We start from the raw sequence: 23,872 nt of genomic DNA on the forward strand, positions 1-23,872 counted from the left end.
CAACCATCCGCATCATGCAAACGATCAGATTAACCTAACAACATTATTAAAAATACATAGGACATTGATGGTATCAATATCTGACTCGCTCGAGTATGTCCATGCAACAGTTTTTTTTTACATATTTAATAATCTATAGCAGCTTCCCCCACCGATGCAAAGGTATATATTATATAACAATTTTTTCTTCTTATGATCTAAGCTTTGCAACCTAATAGGTCTCTATGACGCTCGAGTAAATCCCCATTTTGCATCGTGGGCTCCCATGCTATAATTTGTATTAGTTGTTGGATACCTACAGGGGCTTCTAGAAGTCCTCCGCTCAGTCCAGTCATACAAGAAGCCACAAAAATGTGCCAAACTTCAGTTGAATAATGGAACAATAACCATGCCATCAAAAAAGGAATATTCACTATTTGCATCGTCATTTTTCGTCCAATGGTATGTGTGATGTATCCTGATATGAGACAACCCAGTGGAACACAGATCAAATTTATAGAACCTGAAATAGATATTGTTTACATTTCACTGTTCAATTGAAAGTGATTTTTATTGAACAGGTTTCATACAATTATTTTCAAATGAGCACTGTTATATCACAATTTTTTCTTCGTATAAAAGAACACTGAACTATTGATTGATTGAAAAATTAAATCGCTTTCCGAAGAACAAACAATTATTGAGGCTAATTTCATTTTGGAAAACTAAATGCAGGAAATAAAATAATCATTGGGCGTAACAACGATGCTAGTTGCTTCTACTTCACCAAGAGTAATCTACATATGCCTAATTTTTTTGCCACTGCTACTTTATCACCTATTTTAAATAGTATTGTTGTAAGTCATAACCGAAAGAAAATAACGCGGCCGCCGCTTGTAGCCATAAATCAGGCGTGACGTGGCTAAGAGCGCGCGAGTGTACGATGATTCCCCGCCACCCTAGAAACAGCGAGAATAATGCTGCCGATTTCGGCGGAACTTTGGCGAAATTTCTACAACATTCGATTACGATACTTAAAGGCTAGCGACGAGGATAACGAGACAGTCAAGTGGAAGCTACAGTGCGATACACGAAGCGATCTAGTAAAGCGATGACATTCAAATAATAGTTGAAGTTTTAGTTGAAGTGTTTGTTGTATTAAAGTGAAATAAAGTTGAGTTTGATTATTTAGTGCAGTCAATTATTGGTCAACTCACGGGGAAAAACGTAACAGTATCATAGATCTACCAATTGTCTGTTGGGTGTTTTTTCTTACCAATCCACGATATGGAATTTTCTCCCATTGTTATCGTTTCAATGGGATCACTCCCCGACACTGCTGGAATAAGGATGGTTGGAAATCCCAGACTCATGCCGAAAACTAATAGAAGCATATTTTTCACACATACTGCTAATATTTGTGGCAGTGCTTGTCTGCATTCCGATAATTTTATTTCTTGTGAATTCGTTGTTTTGGTTGGGGATCTGAAAAATAAAAAAATAAAATCAGTAACTATTTTTATTCTTTTACAAATCGTTTTATGAAGAAATCTAAAATCCCATTTGTACTGAAACTATTAAGGTTGTTTCAAATACTATTACGTCGTGTTCCTGATACAAATGTTACGACTGCGGGTATTCCTAATAAGAGGTACACTTGAAAAATTCAACAGCTTTGTTTAACTACTTGAAATAAATTTCAAATCAGTATGCTGAAAATTCATTGAATAATTATTTCACTTATTTCTATCGCTGCCAACGCTCATTTTTAAATAATTACCCTCTTAATTTGTAAGCTGACTTTGAAAGCTGTTCGTAACGTACGAGATTGATCCCAAAAGTACCCGGCTTGTCTTAGAGATGGCGGTGGTTGTTTGAGAAATATCACTGTATCAGGAAGTACACAATATATAAAGCATATGTTTCAAGTTTGAAGACAACTTTAACGAGTTGGCGCTCTATGCGGACAACACAGCTCTGCTGACGAGATCAATAAGCCAAGCACACGTCACTAGATACTTGCAGCAACAGGCAGATAAATTAGAGGAATGGGCCAAAACCCTGACAAGAGCCAGGCAATACTGTTCACCCGGAGGATGGTACACCCGGAAGGAAACGTCATCTTCAACGGACAAGAGATTCCGTGGACCAACGAAGCTAGATACTTGGGGGTCAACCTAGACAAAAGATTAATGTTCAGGTCTCACATACGGTAGAGAATAGAAATGGCGAGATCTGCCCGACAAAACCTATTACCAATAAAAGGTCGAAGAAGCAACATGGGACTGAAAGTGAAGCTGCTGATGGTAAAGACCGTAATACTACCGATAATCCTATATGACTGCACTACCTGGGGCCAGTGCGCAGCAACATACAGATAACAGATCCAGTCGTTTATGAATCCTTGCGTAAGGGCCGCCGTAAACGCTCCAACATAAGTACCGAATAGATACTTATTCCGGAATCTAAACCTGAACATACACTACGTAGAAACACGCACTGAATAGGGATGACCACAGATTCCGAGAGAGGGACAAACATAGGTAGCCAACGAAGCAGAACCAAAGACCACCCCCGAGAGTCGCTGTCACGCGACAGATATCTAACACTTCACACACTTCCTTTTCCGGTTCAATGAGAAGCTCTCGACCGCGATGTTTCTTAAAACGACAGTCTCCGGTTAGTTTTTGGGGGCCCCTTACAAAAATGCAGGTAGGAAAGTCAAGATAAAACAATATAATAGCTCAGCAAGTAAAAGCACCTAAAGGCTGACTTTCGACCAAAGAAGGTCATATGTCAATCGTGCTGAAGTGCCCATCAGTAAGTTGAGGACCGCTCCGGAGGAGTAGAGGTGGATGGACGAGATGGGATGTTCTGCACACATTAACAGTGTGGAGAAGATTTCAACTCAGGGCACTCAACCCGAGAGGGAGCATGGGGGTGGGGGTTTGAAGACTCTGTGTTGTTTAGTATCTGTTTGGCAGCCATCAATAGCGAACGTTTTCGGTAATTTTGTGAAAATCCACAAAGCGGTACTGAATGATCGTTGACTGAATTTACGCGAGCTAGCAGATTCAGTAGGCTTTTCAAACAGTGCGGTACATCGTATATTATCTGAAAATTCGGACATGAGAAAGCTGTGTGCAAGATGGGTGCCGCGTTTGCTGACACTCGAGCAAAAATAGTGTCGTAAAGATGTTTCAGTTGAGTGTTTAATGAAGTTTCACAGCAGCAAAGAATTCTTGCGTTGTTTCATACCCATGGATGAAACATGGATCTATCACTTCATACCCGAGACAAATAACAATCAAAATAGTGGACTCAAAAGGGAGAACCGACTCCAAAGAGGTGAAGACAGTTTTATCTGCAGGCAAAGTGATGATATTGATTTTTTGGGATGCGCATGGAATAATTTTCATTGACTATATTAAAAAAGGTAAAACTATCAACGGCAAGTATTATGCAAACTTATTGCAACATTTTAGTCAAGAAATGAAGCAGAAACTGCCGTAGCTGGCTGAGAAAAAAGTGTTCTTTCATCAAGATAATGCACCAGCTCACGAATCCATTATCGTAAGTAGCAAAATTAACGAATTAAAGTTTAAATTGCTATCTCATGCATCTTATTCGCTAGATTTAGCCCCCTTGGATCATTTTCTATTCCCAAACTACAAACTTGAAAAAATGGCTCGCAGGGAAACGTGTATGGAGCTGAAAGGAGAAAATGAATATTTTTGTTTTCCAGAATTTTTGTGTTTTCTTTGTTGGACCGGGTACTTTTGGAACCGCCCTCGTATACAATATTCATTTTTTTAAAGAATAAAACACGAGCACTACATAAAATTGATGTCTGAAAAATCATTCCGTTAATGACAGTGAGTTGGTATGGGTTCCGATTTTCATCCACCGTATGGTGCTGATTTAAAAATGGATCAAGCTTGAGAACAAATTTTGCCCAGTAAATGTAAATTTCAAAATCATCTTGAATACTGTTCATCGCCAAAAAATACTTTCATAAAGCAACCTAGGTTTGAGTGCAAAATGTTATTCTAGAAAAAAATAAGTTGATTTAACTGCCGAAGAAGATTATAATCATTGTTTTTTCAATAATCAATGTGGTGAATGTTTCCTTCGATGTATCTCATTTACACAATAGAAAAAATGCAATGATCACGAAAAACACTGCATAATTATGAGATAAAGCGATAAATAATAAAATTACAGTTTATATGTTATGCGACTGCTGCTGATTGACACTGTTAATTTGTTTGTGCACTAGAATAAATTACTCATATTTTAATCGATATAAAATTTGTAAATATAAAACAGCTATCGGTATGTGTCCGATAAATCAATATTAATTCGTTAGACATAATAGATGTGAAAAATGAATAATTGTCCTACTTTTGAGCTGTGTTGTAATTATTTTCCTTTCGCTTTGACTTGATTTTACAGAGGTTGGCATTTTTGAACGGGGAATGTTCCTCCTGACGAAAATCAAGTAGTTTTCATAAAAGAGCTCTAAAACAACGCATTTTAAACTTATCATTTCAACCTTTTTCTTTAAAAAATTATTCAAATACTTAAAAAAGAGGAATGAAATAATACATTCAACATTTAAAGGGATTCGTTTCTATTTCACCATTTGGCAACATCGGTTATCGCTAATAAAGGACAGTGAATCTGTTACCTGTATGAGACAAACAAAGATGACATAAATCAGAGGCGTGCTGTTCTGTCTACTTATCTTCCCAGTTCCGAGACATTCTGTGACATATCACATTTTGTGCACCTATCCTATCTTCCTCTATATAAATAACAAAACAACTGTTGTTTATGTGGCTTGTGGAGGTGGTATTGAACTATAATTTATATTTTGCCTTAATTGTTGATTTATAAATTTTCCTTTTTTAAAGTAGAATATCTAGGTACGTATAAATTATTTCAACTTGATATAGGCGCTGTTGCCAATATGTGAATTAGAAACAAATCCCTTTAAAAACTAAAACTCAACATTTGAAACATCAATTTGAATAATTTTTGAAGTGAAGTTGAAAAACTCATGAATTAAACTCAACTTTACTTTGTTCAAACTTGCATTTGCTGTAATAACCCAAATTGAGGAACATTCCTCATTGTAATAGTAATAATACTGGAAAACTGATTTTATTTGGAAAAGTCGTAATCCGCCTTCTGCTAAAACTCGCTGACATCATGAAAGGAAGCGCTCTAGGTGACCACATGCAAAAATTCAGTTAAAACGATACATTAGATCAGGAAGTGAAAGCACCTAGAGGTTGACTTTCCTCCAAAGAAGGTCAGATGTCAATCTTGCTGAAGTGCCCATCAGTAAATTGAGGACCGCTCCGGAGGAGCCAGGGTGGATGGACGAGATGGGATGTTCTGCACCCAGGGCACTTAACTCGGGCGGGGGCATGGGGGGGAAGGAAGTACAAAGCATACAAAGGTCTGAGATGATAAGTAATTGGAGCCTCTGGAATAGAATAAAGCCATCGATAGCACTTTTTGAAGGCCAACTTTTTTCCATCGTCCATGACATTATGACGGCATGTAACTGCTCCTACTTCGTGTTGGTAACTCTCTTAATGTTAAAGAATTGCTTACTGTTCAACAGGTTTCAGGTACTACCTTTGATTTGATGTATCTGTTTTTTGTAAGAAAATAAATTGAAAGACACCTCAATTTCAGTTTTGAGAAAAATACTTCCCAAAAATGTTTTCAACCCTCATGGTGAATCTACCCTTACTGGGGTAGATGATGTGACTGTGTTCGTCTGAACGTTGTTTATTAGTAATTAATATCACAGTTCCACATTTTTTCATCTGTTGGCTTGTATAAGTCTATAGTTTTTTACCTTCAGGTTGTAATGTATTGATCAATACAGATTATGGATGCGAACTTGCTAGAAATATATGTTCTCCATATAACGTAGTCAAGAAAGGAGTATTGCTACCTACTGAGGTACAGCACCGCTATGCTGAAAACCAAATTATCTTCAGTATCAATTTGACTGTCTAGCTCGCGAGTCAATGAAAATTTTCTCGGACAGTCAAGCGGCGTTGGAAGCTTTTGGCTCCTACTGAGCATACTCTAAGTTGCTAGCAAAAACGACTCTCCTCAATAGTAAGGCTTAACAAATTGTCTCTGGTCTTGATTTCTGGCCAGACTGGCCTGGAAGGCAATGAGGCTATTGACTCCCTTGCGAAGGAGGGTGCTGCAAGTAGCTTCATCGTATAAGAACCTGTCATTGGTATTGCTTTAGGTTTTTGCCAAAAAGGCATTGAACACCTGGATGGCAAAAAGATTTAAAGACTTCTGACAAAATCTTCCAGGATTGGCTCACTCCAAGGCGTTCATTCACCTTTTGAAACTTGAAACCAAACTGTTGTTCTACTACAGTAGGGATGAACTACGAGGTCTAACAGGCCTCCTTACAGCTAATGTCATCTGAATCATCATACGCAGAGACTCGGACTGTCGGAAGACTGTGTGTGGAAAATGAAGAAACAGCAGAGCATATACTTTGTGCCTGCCCCGCTGCGGGTCGAATCAGGTTTTCAGAGTTTGGTAGAACCACACTTCTACCATCTGAAAGATCACTCACTATATAAACTAATCGGCTTCGTCAAGAAGCTGGGTTTATTTGGTCGAGTTTGAATAGGAGTGAGCCACAATACACCCTTGCGGGTTTCGGTGGAGGTCGAATAGGCCCACTTACTTTTTACCTAACCTAACCTAACCTACTAGAAGATCGATAGTTTTTTCAAACATATTAAGGTACATTGTGTCGTTCAACAAAAAATCAATATTCAGCAACAGATCAGGAATTATATTGACGAAATTTCATAAACTATATTTAAAACTTTTTTTTTGATACATAACCTTCCACAATCTGGAAAACGAAAGCGAAATCAATAGATAATCTGCTGAAGTGTATTAAAGGGCAAACTGAAAATTTTACCCCAAAAAGTTATTGCATGCAAAATTTATGAATACGAAAAGTTACTGACTAATTGGACTTATCAGTAGTTTATATTACGTAGTAACTTTATGGGGTGAACTTTTTAGTTTGTCCTTTATTTCAATTCAGTAGATTCTCTATTGATTTCGCTTTCATTTTAGATTTTGGAAGGTTATATAACCAAAAAACATTAGAAAGTATTGAGTCCTCCACAAACAAATGTCGTTTAAAGAACATTCATAAACTATGTTATTTCACCGCACCGATTCGAACAGGTTATTATTTCGAATGTTCGATAATTTCAGTTATGGTTACGGAACTCTATAACTGGACTTTTAAAAAATATAATTCCCTATATTTGAGGATAGTTTAAGAAGTCCGAGACGAATATGACTCACTTTCATGTAATATTCCCTAATATATCGATAATCAGTCATTGACGATATATGTCAGGTTTTCTTATTCAGCGATTTTGAAACTGCTGATGATAGTAAATTGAAACCAAATGACTGAGACAATACATTACTTGTATTATTGAGATATACCTAAATAACTGTATTTATATAGTTGTTTCAAAATATCGTGATAGCCGTGGAAGAATTGAAAAGTAGGAATGGTTTCTGATTCAGACACGTGGAAAAATCTTCATTGAATGGTAAGATACTATCACACTTTATATACTCATTATAATGATCTAAAAATATTGCTTATCGAAGGTTAGTTAGTGATAAGACATCGTTTTTATTTCAGTATTTGCAACAACAGGAATATACGTAAAAAGGGAAGATGTTTATATTTTTATACAGATTCTGTGAAATATGTCCTTCCTTGCGAATCAGTAGACAGTTGTCTTGAAAATCTTGAGAAAAAAATTGGATGAGATAATTCAGGAAGCACTTGACGAAGAATTTCAAGAACGAGGTCTCAATGATGAACTAGAACGAGAATGTTTAGTACTTCACCAAACTCAAACAATTTGTTAGAAATCCCATGATAAGCGACCACTCAATAGATGTCTGTTATATATCACTGTTTATATTCGTTGTCATATATATTATAGTTTTTATGTGGTATAGGAATCAGTTAGTTGAGTCATAGGCATGACAAGGGGAGAGAAAGTTATTCATTCTATCGATACCATTTGTAATGTACGGAAGTAAAATATATATTTTTGGGAAGTGAATTGTGCTTCAATTATTAGTTTTCCAACAACTCAGAAGTGGGATAAAGAATCGCGTACACGTTTTTGCATTATCGAGTAAAATTGTTAAGTGTGTAATCATGCCGAAAAACAAACGGAAACGAAGTTCGAAAACTAGAGAAAATCGCCAAAGAAGCCGTTTCGGAAAAACTACAAAGAAATCATCTCGAGGCTCCAGAAAGTCGAGACATTCGAGGGGATCCAAAAGAGTAAGACTATCTGAAAAACAATTAGTTGAATTCGGGGTGAGTACTGCACTTCATTCTTTACGTGAAAGGAATACCAGTAATGTTCTAGCAAAAGTAATACCAGATTTTGACCCTAGCAAGGAAAATATTTCCGAGTGGTTAACTATTATTGACGAGCATGCTGAGTGCTATGGGTGGGATGAAAATAGTATTAAATTTCAAACACTTAATAAACTGAAAGGTACTGCTGAAAGTTGGTACCATGATTTCATTAAAGATGAAATTGGATGGGCAAAATTTTCATGGTCAAAATGGAAGAAACTACTTAATGGGGTATTTCAAGCTGATCGAAATACGTACGCTCTTTTTATGGACATAGCTCACCATAAACCTCACTACGGAGAATCTCTCTATTCTTTTTATTTTGATCACCTTGCAAAAATAAATAAACTTAAGGCAGCCTTTTCAGAAACAGACAAAATTTCTCTTATTTTGGGTGCAATTGGCAATGAAACAATATCCTCCTCAGTGAAAGCTAGCGGTATCAATAAATTAAATTCATTGGCTAATTATTTGAAAGATCGAATGCACGATGGTGCAAGTACTAGCAAGTCTATATTAAATTATGAAACGAATTCTCGTAGTTCCACCGTAACTAAATTCCAAAGTAAATCGCAAAATAAATCTCAAACGAAAACAAAATATGAGTGTCATATTTGTGGTAAAATTGGGCACATGAAAAGAGATTGCAATTTCAAAAATATTGTGAAAGAGCAAACGTGTAGATATTGTAACAGGAATGGGCATTTCGAAGCTGCTTGCTTCAAAAAGAAAAATGATAAACGGGACAAAGACATAAAAAAATTAGAGGTCAACTTAATTTCAACAGGAACAAAAAACAAATTCTTCCGGAATATTTCTATCAACAATCAACTGGTTTCAGCTTTTATCGATTTCGGAAGTGACTGTTCGGTGTTACAAAGACAAACTGCTGAACGCTTGTACCTGAAACCATCCAGTTTAACTCGACCTATCACACTTGCTGGATTTTTGGGAGATGGAATAAGCGTTCAACAGTCTGTTAAAGCTTCGGTGGATATTGGTGAAGTATGCCTTAACTGCGAATTCTATATAATTGATGATTATTTAGAGTCCTGCGAATGCATTATTGATAGAAATTTCACAGAAAATAAAGTTATAAATTATTGCAGAATGGGCGATGAATTGTGTTTCTTTTACGCAAGGCAAAACATATGTCAAATAAGCGAAATAATCAATTCCAATATGGAAACATGTCTTCAACAATTGCTATATGAATACCGTAATATCCTTTCAGTTTCTTTTGATGATTTGAAGCAGATGAACTGTGAACCTATGAAAATAATGCTTACAACTGACAACCCTATTTCTAGAAATCCGTATAGAGTGGCCGAAACTGAAAAATCGGTATTAAATGATATCATTGCTAAATTGATAAAAACAAATATTATTCAAGAAAGTCGTTCACCGTATGCTAGCCCAGTTCTTTTAGTAAAAAAGAAAAATATTAATGCAAGAATAAGTCGGTGGGTCTTGAGCCTTCAAGAATGTACTTATACAATAGAACATAAACCGGGACAGCAAATGCGCCATGTAGATGCTTTGAGTCGAAATCCAATACCTAGTAGAAGTGAGAAATACTGTGTCGAATCCGTGATGCTTATTTCTGAGGGAGATTGGTTGGCTAAAGTACAAAATGAAGACCCAGAAATTAGAAGAATAAAAGAAATTTTAGAGTCGGGACTTATTGAGGATGAGAAAGACATTTTCAATAACTATGATTTGAGAGCTGGTAAAGTTTTTAAAATAACGGCGAATGGTCGACGGTGGGTGGTTCCGAAAAATTGCCGTTGGCAGGTAATACAAGCAAATCATGATGAAATGGGTCATTTCTCCGTTGAAAAGACACCACAGAGGGTTATGGATAGATATTGGTTTCCCAAGATGCGTAGGTTTATTACTAAATATGTTAAATCTTGCCTTCATTGTCAATATTATAAAGCTCAAATAGGCAAAAAACCAGGGTTCTTATTTTCTATTGTAAAATATGCACGCCCATTCCATACTTTACACATAGACCACGTCGGACCATTTATTGAAACTAAAGACGGAAATAAATATTTACTGGTAATCGTAGATTCATTTACAAAGTTTACTTTCGTCACGGCAGTACCTAATACTAAAAGTAAACCGGTGATTGAGCATTTGACCAATATTATCAGCATTTTTGGATCCCCAACTCGATTGATATCCGACGCTGGAAAAGCCTTCGTTTCCTCCAAATTACGAAAATTTTGCACTGAAAAGGGAATACGTCACTATCATACGGCTATAGCTATGCCTAGGGCTAATGGTCAGGTGGAGCGTTTTAATAAAACCATACTTGATGCGGTGGCGGCAAGTGGAGCAAATATCGAGTCCGATGAGTGGGACAGAAATATCGATAGAATCCAACTTGGTATTAATAGTACAGTGAACAAAACTATCAGAAGCACACCAGCCGAAGTCTTTTTCGGTATCAAATTGAATGCAACAGGTGACCGTTATGTGAATCATGTCACAGAGACACCAGCAATTGATGTGACAAAACTGAGAGAAGAAGTTGGAAAGAGACTAGAAGACAATAGAAAGAAACAAGATGAATACTGTAACAGAAAACGTATGAGTGCACCTGACTATCAAGTAGGTGATAAAGTACTTGTAAAAGTAATGAATTTCGAAAGTGATGGATGTAGTAAGAAACTAAGAGAAAAATTCAAAGGGCCATTCACAGTGCAAGAAGTTATAGGAAATGATAGGTACAGAGTCAAGGATGATCTTGGATCAGAGAGATGTAAAACAGACAAACGTTACGAAGGCGTCATAGCAGCAGAACATATGAAGCCGTTTATAACCAGAACCGACGACATATAGTGAGTAAATTTGGAAACACTGCACATGCAGTCCTGCCAAAATGAAAATCTTTACTTTTATATAGAGTTTCTAAAACACTGTTGCCTAACAGCACAGTCCTGTAGAAACGGTTATCCATCATAATTTCTAAAACACTCGCTCTTACAAGAGGAGTTCCGTAGAAATTTGTGATGGTGAATGATGACAAAATTTCTAAAACACTCGCTCTTACAAGAGGAGTTCCATAGAAATTTGTGATGGTGAATGATGACAAAATTTCTAAAACACTCGCTCTTACAAGAGGAGTTCCGTAGAAATTTGTGATGGTGAATGATGACAAAATTTCTAAAACACTCGCTCTTACAAGAGGAGTTCCGTAGAAATTTGTGATGGTGAATGATGACAAAATTTCTAAAACACTCGCTCTTACAAGGTGAGTTCCGTAGAAACTGTCATCAAGAAATAGGGAACACATTTCTAAAACACTGTGCGTGTGCTTAGTGTACATGAACAGTCCGGTAGAAATGTTCATTATAATTTTCTAAAACACTCGCTCTTACAAGAGGAGTTCCGTAGAAAGTTGTGATGGTGAGTAATGACAAGTTTCTAAAACACTGTTGTTTATGATAGCAGTCCTGTGGAAATTGTTATTACTTATGCGTGGTATTCAGATTTCTGAGACATTGGAAAGCTATTCCAATCCTGCAGAAATCGAGGAGAATAAATTTATCTAGCTGCAATTATAAACCGTTGATTTTGTTACAGATTGAACACCTTGAGGACAAGGAAGATGCAGGATGGCCGAATGTTAGAAATCCCATGATAAGCGACCACTCAATAGATGTCTGTTATATATCACTGTTTATATTCGTTGTCATATATATTATAGTTTTTATGTGGTATAGGAATCAGTTAGTTGAGTCATAGGCATGACAAGGGGAGAGAAAGTTATTCATTCTATCGATACCATTTGTAACGTACGGAAGTAAAATATATATTTTTGGGAAGTGAATTGTGCTTCAATTATTAGTTTTCCAACAAATTGTTCATGCAGTTTCGTAAGAACGTATCATCTTCAACACCAACCGATATTCTGGAGTCTTAGAAGTCCACTAGATACTCGTTAGGATAACAAGAGGATTGTTCCAAATTCTTGGGGCTCTTGTTGAATACTCTCTGTGACAAAAAAATAGCAGAATCAATACTCCTGACCGCTCTGGATTTAATGATTCCGTACTGTCTATCTCGTCTTGTGTTTGTAGAACTTTTGCTGGAAAAATCCTCACTTGTTTACTTTGTAGTTATTGTTCAAGAGGTAGCAAAAACGTATGTGACTTTCTGGAACCTCATCTAGCGTTTCCCAATATGATTGATAATTGGAGATCTTTGTACAATGGGAAAGAGAAAAAATAAAAATATCGATTTCCACACGACCGCAAACGAAGTTGATAATCATTTTTTGAAAATAACAAATATTTCTACGAAAGCAGATGAAAAACTCATTCATTTCTACCGAAACAATGTTAAAACCAATTTTGAATAAAAACTTATTTTTAAACTAGTCACCGATGAGAGGGTAGCTCATATTTTATTGCAGGTGAATACACGAGCATGTGGGGCTGACCAAATCAATATAACCCTCATTCGGCTAATGTGTCCTTTTATCATACCGTACATAACCCACTTAGTAAACCACTGTATAGATGGGGCATTCCCCAAACTTTGGAAGGAGGGGCTTGTTATACCTATCCCAAAAGTCAATTCCTTGATGATTTAAGATCCATCATCATCCTGCCAACTATGTCCAAGGTATTAGAGAGGGTCATTGAAACACGAAATCACGTGACCTCCTTGATAAATATAATATCCTTTCCCCAGTACAGTCAGGATTCAGACCAAGATATAGCTGCGGCACAGCACTCCTAAATATAACGGACGATTTCTTCAGGGAATTAGACAAACAAAAGATCGGTGTTTTAGTATTATTAGATTATAGTGAAGCATTTGACATACTTAATCACGATATACTGCTCTCGGTACTTCACTTCATAGGTTTAGAAAATCAAGCACTCAAGTTCTTCAGAAACTATATCACAGGAAGATCTCAGACAGTGGTATTACAGGGAGTTTCATCTGACGATGGATCTATATCACGTGGAGTAGCACAAGGTTCAATTCTCGGTCCTCTGATCTTTACTATCTACACATGTTATTTTTCCAATTCTTTGAAATACTCACGAATCCATATGTACGCACATGACACTCAAATTTACTAGTTTTTCGATTCAAACACATTAGCAGAGTCCCAACAGAAAATCAATGAAGACCTGCTTCAAATTGTAGAGACTTCTAAGAAACATGACTCGATTATAAACCCATCGAAATCGTCTGTTATATTATCTGGACCTATTGATCCACGTGATATAACATTCAATTAGAAGGTAATCAACTAACTGTGAAAGATAAGTCTAAAAACCTTGGGTTATTTATCGATAGTAAGTTAAAATTCTCCGATCATGTATCTTTCACACTTCAGAAATCTTACGCAAAACTTAAAATTTTATATGGTCATAGACATATTAGAGTAGGTCACTCAAAACTCTATTATGCAACTCTCTGGTACTATCCCAAGCCAGCTATTGCGATTTCATTTATGGGCCCTGTCTGACTGCAAGATATACATCTGGAATCCAAAAACTGCAAAATTCCTGCCTAAGACTTATTTTTGGCATCCGGAAGTTCGAAAGAATCTCTCATACCTTAGTTACTACGGAATAGTTGTCTATGAGTAATCGGTGGAAACTTCATGGCCTATCTCTATTATATAAAGTGATAATAAATAAAACTCTTTCTTTTCTCACTGAAAAAATCAGATATAGGACAGACGTTCACAATTTGAATTTAAGGAATAAAAAAATAATCACAATTCCCCATCACCGTACTAAACAATTTGAAAAATCATTCTCTTACAATCTGATTAAAGCATACAACCTACTCCCTGAAAATCTTAAAACAATGTCAGTGGTCAGGTTTCGTAATCACCTACAGAAAAAACTTTTTGAGGAGCAATGTTTGATTATATAAGTTCATGTAATCACCATAAATTTTATTTAATATGTCTTTCTTAAAACCCCTCTATATTTCCAATGATAATTATATAACTACTTATCTTTGTGACTTTTCAAATCTTTATTCTTTAATCTTGGTGTTTTTTTTATTTTGTATCCCAGGTTCCCGAGGAAGACCAGTCTTGACTGATCGGGCTCCTTTTAACCATACTATTACTTTGTTGTTAGATTTCATACACATATGGTTAATAAAGGTTACTATTATTATTATTATAATCAGTCCGAGCAAAGCTTTTAACTATTATAGTGTTCATGGAGTCATTGTTCACTGTGCTTCTGGCGTTGATGTTTGACGATAGTCGTGTCAATAAGAGCGCCCGTACACAGGCCACATTTTGCGGTCGGATCGACCACACAATTGCAGTCGCGTTCCAGTGACCTCAAGCCGCCCATAAGAAATACTGTACTACACGTACACGGGCGTTCACAAAAGTCAAAACGGACGTCTGCAGACACTTGCTGTTGATCTCCGCCGAGATGTCATCGCGGCATCCGCCGTACACTAACCACAAACTTGCAGTCGTACCCAACCGCGTACACCGTGGTATACTTTTTCTCATATTGGTCTCACATCATTCAATTTTTTATGTCAGTTGCCTCAACTGCAACTGCGGTTTATATGACCGCAAGTCGACCACAAAAATGTGGTTGGGTCAACTGCGAAGTGTAGTCATCGTGACCACAATGTTGTGGTTGCCTGCAAATATGTGGTCCGTGTACGGCCGGACTAAGTGTGCTGGCGATGTATTGAATTTAATGGAGACACCCTACATTTTGTTTTATGAAAGAGAGGACATTGGCAGACCAAGATCTTCAGATGATGTGGTGCTGCAGGTTTTTCCGGGTATTCCTGCGCCCCGGAGCGCCAATTAATTTTTGTTGTTTCATAATTTCATGATTTGTATTTTAACTATACGGATTATGCCAATATAAATTTTGTTTAACTTTTTTTGAAATACATTTATTTTTCTGAAGTCAATATTTTTAGCTCTTCTTTGAGGGTTTCAATCTCCCACAATGTGAAAAATAGAGAATAACGAGAAATAAAACCATGTAGTTATCAATTTATTGAAAAATAGAGCTGTTATACATATAGAAGTGTATTCTTTTAATTTACACAATGATAAATCAACAAGTTTTCATGTATCAGATAATATCAAAACAGCAAAATCATTTTTGAAACCATATAGGAGAATTTTCAACTCATCCAGGTTTCTACTGATCGACCTTATACTACAACATTTTTTGGTTTGCTTGCTTCTCTTCAGATGGATTAGTTCTCAAACAGTGAAGTTTGAGGTGTACTGAGTTAAACCTCAAAACGATGAGCAGCCACAGTACCGGTCTTGGTAGAATCAAATGTGCCAAGTGACTCGAACACTTCCCCTGAAAGTATCTATGAAAGAGAGACAAATCTTCAACCTTTCTTCGATGTTTTTTCATAAACTGCACCTCACGATTTAATATTCACAAACTTTATTCAAAACATATACCTATATAACAACATGTTTCGCTAAGACAGCAGCTTTATCAAGCGATTTAAATACTTCAAGTTGCTTCTTTCACTAATATTTATACACTACTAGTACTATGTTGCTGTATCGCTGCTGTTCCAATGTTTTGACAGAATCAGAATCAACGAACTTAGGCGTGCGCAGCGTTATAGAACAGTGCTTTCAAGCGCCATCTAGTGGCGAGTTACAGAAAAATTGATAGCCTAAAAACCTTCTCTAAGAGAAATTACGTATTTATGTCAAGTTTCATCACAATCAACCAACAAACATCCATTTTTATATATTAGACAAGTAACCATAATCAAGACTTCTTTCAGAAAATTACCTAAATCTCTACCTAAGGTACCTGTTCAATTATGATCACCTGAAGCCTATTACCTCACATCTACATTATTAATCTTTTTTTTTTCGGTTTTTGAGAAAACAAGTTCAATAATGGTGATCTATTCAAATCCAGTTGGTCATTCACTAGAATGTTTGAATTTTTAAGTTCATTAATTTCCATTGCTTCGAGATGATTCAGTTTCAAATCTTTATTTTCTATGTGCAAAATTTCGAACTCATCGGTAAATATATGATTTTCTTCTAGAAGATGATTTGAATATGTTGAATTTGTTTTCTTATTCACATAGCTCGTATGATGTTCCTGGATTCGATTCCTTAATGTTCCGCCACTGATATTTTATTCCTTTCCCAACGTGTTACTTGTTCTATACGCAATTTTAATATTGCGTTTTCTCAAATGAAGCCACTTTTTTCGTTGTTTGTCCAAAATACGTTAAAGCTCTATAATTTTGATTATCTACCTTATCAACAGAAAAAACGTCTCGAATATCTTTTGCGTAGACTCTCTTCGATGTTCCAGGCTATCAATCAGGCGGATGGCTCTTTTCTGGGTGGAATCCAGCAACTTCAGGGTATGTTTGGGTGCAGAGCTCCGTACATGAGAAGAATACTCCAAAGAAAGTTTGATCTGAGCTTTATAAAGCATCAAAAGTTGCTTAGGTGTATACAGTTTTTTTGGTTCGGAACAGTGTTTTAAGCTTTTGAAAAGCAGCCTGTGCAATTCCAGCGACATGGTTGTATCAACAGTTTTTTCTGAACTTATTAAAAATACAAGTTACACCAATTATTTCATTGATGGTTTCTACGGTGTCATACAACATCTGAAAATGTTATTTACTATTTTGTCAGACATAATTTCATTGCTCTATTGCACTGAATCAACAACAAGAGAATGAATAAGACCAATTTATGGGCATGAAAAAAATATCGATAGGACGCTGCCACTTGGAAATCCCTTGTATAGATAAATAGTTTCCTTGAAATTGTTTCAGAGAAGATGTAAACACCATAATTATGGGAATGCAGCATATTACTCACAGATAATTCACGATCTAAATAGAAGAAATCTTCAAGGTGACAGTGTTTATCTTGCGGATGTTGAGAAGATTGTGTCGTGAAATTTGCTTCTTGTACTTCTGAAGATTGCAATGTTTCATTTCTTTATTATATTTGGAAATTGCGATACATTTTAATTCGCCCATAGAATCAACTCAAACTAATGAAGAGAAAAATAGTAATACGTTGAGTTGAGAATACGCGTAAATATCTATTTGATTATAACGTCGTTGCTCATATAACGCATTCTTATTGAATACACTTAGTATATTTGTAACTACATGGTGTTTTCTAACTATGGTACGAAACTTCAGAGGGTGATTCGTTAGGTCGTTTTAAGAAAAAAAGTTTGTATAAACATATGTCCGGAGTTGCTTCGTTTCTGAGATACAGAGCGTTAAAAAAAGGTTTTTATAAAATATCACAAATATTCTTATACCGATTTGGTTGAAACTTGATACAGTTATTTGAAGTAATAAGGCACTGACTTTTTTGTAGTTTCTTATTTTTTTAGATTCGGCAACTAAAAATACAACTTTTTCGTCGCTTGTATTTTCTTCATATCAAGCTTCGTTTTCAAGAAAAAAAAACACTTTTGAAAACTATGCATGGACAACATAATTAAAAAACCAAAAGTAAATAATGAAAAATTTCGACCTTGAAGTGAATGAGCAAAATATCCACCTTCTAATAAAATACACTACTGCAATCGATTTGTCATTGATTGTCTGACACGTTCAAAAATACCTGGAGTATTCCTTATGACATTGTAATTGTCAATTATTCGATTCCTCAAGTCATTCACATCTATTACAAGAGTTTTATGAATGAGAGTCTTCAGATAAATAGAAATCTAGAAGATTCATATCAGGACTGCGTGCTGGCCAATTTCGAGGTTCTGCACGTCCAATCCAGCGATTAGAGTAGGTGATGTCGAAATGCTTTCCAGCAAGAACACTGAAATGAGCTGGAGCCCCGTCACGCATAAACCACATGTTGCCTTAGAAGTACTTTTAAGGCACTTCTAACGAAATGGCTGAAGGATCTCACAAAAAGTCCGTGTAGGATTCACCCGTTAATCTTGCTGGTAGAAAAGATGGGCCAATTAGGTAGTCACTAGTCAATCCTCCCCGAACGTTCAGCTGAAATTGTTGCTGAAAATGACTTTTTTTTGATTTTTTTGTCGGCCCAAAAATGGTAATTGTGAAAGTTCATAATAGCAAATATTTGGCGAAAAATTATTATTGTGTGTCATCGTATGAATCAAACACAGGTAAAACAATAATCTTGGATGAAAATCCCGAGACAGTAAAGCTTGGACCCCCTGTATGTGATATAGGTATAGAAGGTTTCTTTTTGAAACTGTCCATACGGTTTTTTGGTCTGACTTCCAGCTGCAGTGCAATATTCCTGGCACTATTTGAAGAATCTTCTTCTATCGCATCAAGTATAACTTCTTCTAGTTTAGGCGTTTCTGGCCTTCCACCACCTGCATTTTTATTAAACCTCTCAGTTTCACATACTCTTGCATGTTTTAGAACATGGAATTACTCTGTTAAGATGTCTGTCCTGGTAAATTATTCGTGCTTCTTCCGCATTTTCACTGCTTATTTGACAACTCTGACTTCCATTGATATGACATTATCACTGTGGCGTACTTTTTTCCCAATATTGTTAGCTGTGGTGCCCATTGAGACTCCACTGGACATAATAATTTCAATTTACTTATGGCCATATATACTTCAAATAACTGTAGCGAATTTTAACTTCAACGCTTCGTATTTCAGAAACGAAGCAACTCCGGACATATTTTCTTATAACGACCTAACGAATCACCCTCTGAAGTTTCGTACCGTAGGTAGGAAACACCCTGTATAGTAATGAATAGGAAATGTAATCCCCGATCGGGATTAATGAATCGAGATTTAGGAATAAACATTTTTCAATCCAGGGATCCTGGGATTCGACTGGTAAATTGTTGAAACCTACGGGGCCATCTGATTGTTTCAATTCCTCCTCTAATCTTTCTTCAAATTAGACGTAAATATAAAGGCAGCCCCTAATATAAATATTTTTAAATCAAGATTGAAAACTTTTTTAATTGAAAAAAATTGATACTCCTTGGAGAAATTTTATCGATGATTTTATCCCTCTCCATGTTATTTGTGTTTCTTGTTCATTTGGCAAATCATTTGTAAATACCTATAGTTTTTTTCTTTTTTTCAACTGACGTTTTCCTTGATATTGTATATTGGAAGATATGTTTTTTTCATCTTTTTTTTCATTGTACCTTTCAACAAGTGAAACATTTGATAATAAATAAATATAAAAACCTCATCGTTCTTCAATTTTGATACAGGTATGTTACCATCTCGACCCTCGATATCATTTTCGACATTATGTTTTGTTAATTGCCCAAAAAATTCAATGGTGAATTGTCTGATAGTTGCCTTTTCAGGCAGTTCAAAGATGTCTTCACTAAAACAATTGAAATTATTCAAACACGAGAATACACTAGATGTGATTGATCGGCGTTGTTTCCTAACCTGATCGACGCGACGGTTCGATGCTAGGAATCGCACGCTAAAAGGTCAGACCTCTTCAATGTCTTGTCTTCTAAACGTTCATTTCGACTCATTTATGATATTTTGTGCGATATTTTAGGATTCCCATTGCGAGAGTATCTCCGTATATTAACGAGATGCATTTTTTCATCTTCATGGGAACTATTTATATTCACCAAACTAATTAGCATATAGGTGAGAGTTACATATTATCATTATCAATTAAAATAATCATCGAGAGGTTGCTGGTCAGGTTTTCCAAAACTTATGTGAAGTACCTGCTACCATGCCAAAGTTTTACTGCGTTTTATGGAATTGAACTTTTTATTACTATATGTAACATCCATTTAAATGGAAATGTTTGTTACTGATGTTGTTATGCCAATTATTTTGCAACCGTAAATAACCTTTCAGCATTGGATCGGCCCATTTGCTCAACCTAAATGATATTTCGAAGAACTGACAACGGTGGATTTATTCTTCTAGATTTATGCTTCATTCGAATTGGTTTCCAACTCTCCAAATATTACTATTATGTGAGTATATGGAAGATAACTAAGTCTAACAAAAGTATACAGAATACCGGCGAGACATAGAGATACGCTTTAGAGTACCTACAGATTGTTCAAAATGTATTTCTTATTTCTGAAAACTCTCATTTTTCAATCGATATAAGGACAGTGTGTTCGATTTCATTTCAATAAAAAAACTTGGGACATACCTTGTTCAAATGTTCGCTCTACAATAGTTTGAATGAAATGTTTAGATAGATTTTAACTTTAAGAATATTGAACATTTTCAATTACACATTCAAAAACACAAACTTGAAATATTCGAGGAGATAAACAAAGAATTGAAAATATAGTTGTAGTTACCAAAAAACTAAATTTTCTAGTCAACAAAAACCGACTATCGGATTGCCAATATGGTTTCTAGTGTCCGACTGAAACTGGTTTTTACGACCGAAAACGAAAACGAATTTCGGCAACGGTCTCAGTTTCGGCCGAATCCGTAACTTCCTTACAAGGATTATGTTTCGAGGGAAAAAATAAAGAAAAGGTTATTTTAATCAGCTAGTCTTAATTTTTTTATCTTTAAATCACAACGTTATGCAGTCTTCGACATTTTTACTTATGGATAATCAATATAAAAAACCCTTATTTAAGGAAAAATATTAATTGCACCTCAAAAATACTTAAAATAGGTGAGGTGTTCATTTGAGTAGATTTAGATCCTACCTTTGAATATTATTGATGGGTTTCCAAAAATATTAAACATAATAGTATATTATGCAACGATCATGTAATGTTGGTTATTAAGACACGAGCATTAACCGGGATACGAAACGAGCCGAAGGCGAGTTTTGTATGGTATATGCGAGTGTATTAATAACCATTACATGAGAGTTGCATACGCTATTTTTTCTAGACCCGATAAATAATGAAAAACTATAAATATTATATTTGTATTGAACACATTTACAGTAATTAACTCAAATTTTTTCAAAAAAACACAAACTTAATGGTATTATCATGGATATATGAAAACTATAAAGATTCTAATTATATTTATATTGAATATAACAACTGTAATTAATCTGATCTTTTAAAAATATTGGAGTCGATGGTATTCCTTCTATATCGCTGTTTTCAGACATTTTGATAATATAGGTAGGTAATATGACAACTGATTTTGACAAATAAAGCAATTAGTTACTTAGGTTAGAATCTAGGACAAACAAAGGAACAGGATTCTTGATTGAAAAATTATGGGTTTCTATTGGTTGATAATCTGTATCGTTATGAAAAATCTGTATCATAATGGATATCATTATGAAACGGATAATGGTCATATAAGTGTATTGTTAGAGTACGGGTGTAGAAAAAATTACTTATTTGAGTTGTTACCTAATATCACTTGTATGAAATTTAACGAGCCGAACATGACCGATCACAGCGCGGGAACTCCCTAATGCAGTTTCGGTTTCGGTCGTAGTTTCGGCAGGTTTGCCGCCGAAAGCGAAACTAAACCGAAACCCGTTTTTTTGCCGAAACTCGACTGAAACCGTATATAACCAAACTTTCGGTCGGACACTAATGGTTTGTTAATGAGGTTTCCCTAGCACTTGACAAAAAACTGACGGCATTATGGTTGTTCATAGACATCTCCAAGGCAAATTATTGTGTTAATATGAATCAGAAAAATATGGTGTCAGGTAGCAACAGGAATGTAATAATTATGTGTCAGATAGGAATGCCTGCTGAAATTGGAGTACCTCAAGGTTCGACTTTGGGGCCCACATTATTCATAATTTATTTCTTTGAAGGTGATTGACAATGCTTCATGATGAATTTCATGGGCTCGGACTTTCATTGTCTAATAATATATAGAATGATTTAAAATCTTTAAAACAACCAATACAAATTAAAAATTAAAAAGAATAACTGAAAGTTACAATTATATTGAGCAAAAAAACCCTGGAATTAAATTACAGTTAAATGAAATACAAGTAAAAAATAGAACAATTAAACAAAAAATGAAAATTTGAGAGACTCCAAGCCAAGTTACTTCACGACGTTTCGATTATTAGTATTCACAATGGATTTCGGGTGATGACTGGACTAATTTTTCAGAGAGGTGACTGTTTATGGGTCATTCGAGTTTATGGATTTCCATATGTTGCGTATCTCTAGGCTAGCTTGGCTGAATACATTGTTGGACAATATGGATGCAGCTTCTTTGATTTTTCTCCTTAACCAGTAGATAATCTCAGCTTAGGACCACTTGATGGGTCCAAATATGCTCTGCTATTCCCGATTTGCTGGTTTCTTCTCGCTGTATGTTTTTCTTGTGTTCGGCAATGGGATCTTTCAATGGCCTCTTAGTTTTACCGATATATGATTTTCCGCACCCACAGGGTATCCGGTAAATGCCATTCTTGGAATCGCAGTCCGCGTTAGGTGGCCTGGTTTTCGTGAGGCTGCTACGGATAGTGTTTCTGGATCTGAAGCAGGTTCTGATGGTGAACTTGTACCAAATTCTTCTTACTCTTTTCGATAATCTTCTGATGTAGGTAAGTGCATGCACTGGTTGTGACGGCTTTTTTTGCTTAATATAATTGTTACTTTCAGCAATTTTTTTTCATTTTCAATTTGTATTGGTTGTTTTAGGGATTTCAAATCAGTTTATATATTATTAGACAATGGAAGTCCTGACTAATGAAATTCATTCGTAATTTATGTTGATGATCTTGTCGAATCCATAAAACAACATGTACCTAACTATGTTGGTAACCTTTGCTGATGATACTGATCTGCTGTTTATCACTGACAGTATCCTGAATAACACAAAACAAGCAGAGTACTTTTCTTGGTTATTGTATCAGTCCAAAGGGTAAGGGAGCCAGGCTCCAACCTATCTGAAATCAAGATGACCTTCCATCACATTTTGTCTTCAATCGAGGACCACCTGCCCTGTACGGACGATGCCCAATAGGCTGAAACAGCTGTCTACCGGTGGCTCCTAAATTGAAATCAATATGGGAATGATCAAGGTAGTACTTATTTATTCATCTTTTGATATTCATGAAATTATTATTATATTATAATTATTATTATATATGTCCGGGTTGAACTGGTAATTTTCATGGTTTCGACGTTTCGGCTCCTACTTTGGAGTCATTTTCAAGAATCACTTAGATTTGTACTTATATGACTAGCTCTATGTTTGCTGTGTTCCACTCTAAGTGTATAATTTCATATTATATGGATTGAGAAAACAAAAACCACGACCACTGAATGGGGAAAACAAATTGAAAAACTGAGAATAGTCTTTCAAAATAAGTCGCAAATACTGATGAAAATAATTGTGAAATAAACGCACATCCTGGTATACATTTATTTATAAGTGGAGGACCGGGACAGGATTGTTTTCAGGGTTCACTGATTTTTAAGTTTAGTACCAAAACTTGAATGAATTCCTGTT

At 35.7% G+C, this 23,872-nt stretch overlaps 2 protein-coding genes across 2 annotated transcripts in view; one reads left to right on the forward strand and one right to left on the reverse strand.

The window, feature by feature from the left end:
• The window catches only part of LOC111514635 (facilitated trehalose transporter Tret1), a 36,159-nt gene that overhangs the window by 11,452 nt on the left and 835 nt on the right, over positions 1-23,872 (reverse strand). The window contains exons 2-3 of the mRNA XM_074169545.1: positions 1,256-1,464; positions 300-502 (exon numbers count right to left, since the gene is read on the reverse strand). Coding sequence (XP_074025646.1) covers positions 300-502; positions 1,256-1,464 — 412 coding nt within the window. The remainder of the gene's footprint in view (positions 1-299; positions 503-1,255; positions 1,465-23,872) is intronic.
• On the forward strand, positions 7,901-12,315 carry LOC141479964 (uncharacterized). Its single transcript, XM_074169541.1, has 2 exons — positions 7,901-11,301; positions 12,047-12,315. Coding segments are annotated over exons 1-2 (3,060 nt in total). The 5' UTR covers positions 7,901-8,242; the 3' UTR covers positions 12,048-12,315.

Source organism: Leptinotarsa decemlineata, unplaced genomic scaffold (genome assembly GCF_025532065.1).
Source record: "Leptinotarsa decemlineata unplaced genomic scaffold, Ldec_3_MD MMD2_P_RNA_scaffold_5, whole genome shotgun sequence".
Classification (NCBI taxonomy): domain Eukaryota; kingdom Metazoa; phylum Arthropoda; class Insecta; order Coleoptera; family Chrysomelidae; genus Leptinotarsa; species Leptinotarsa decemlineata.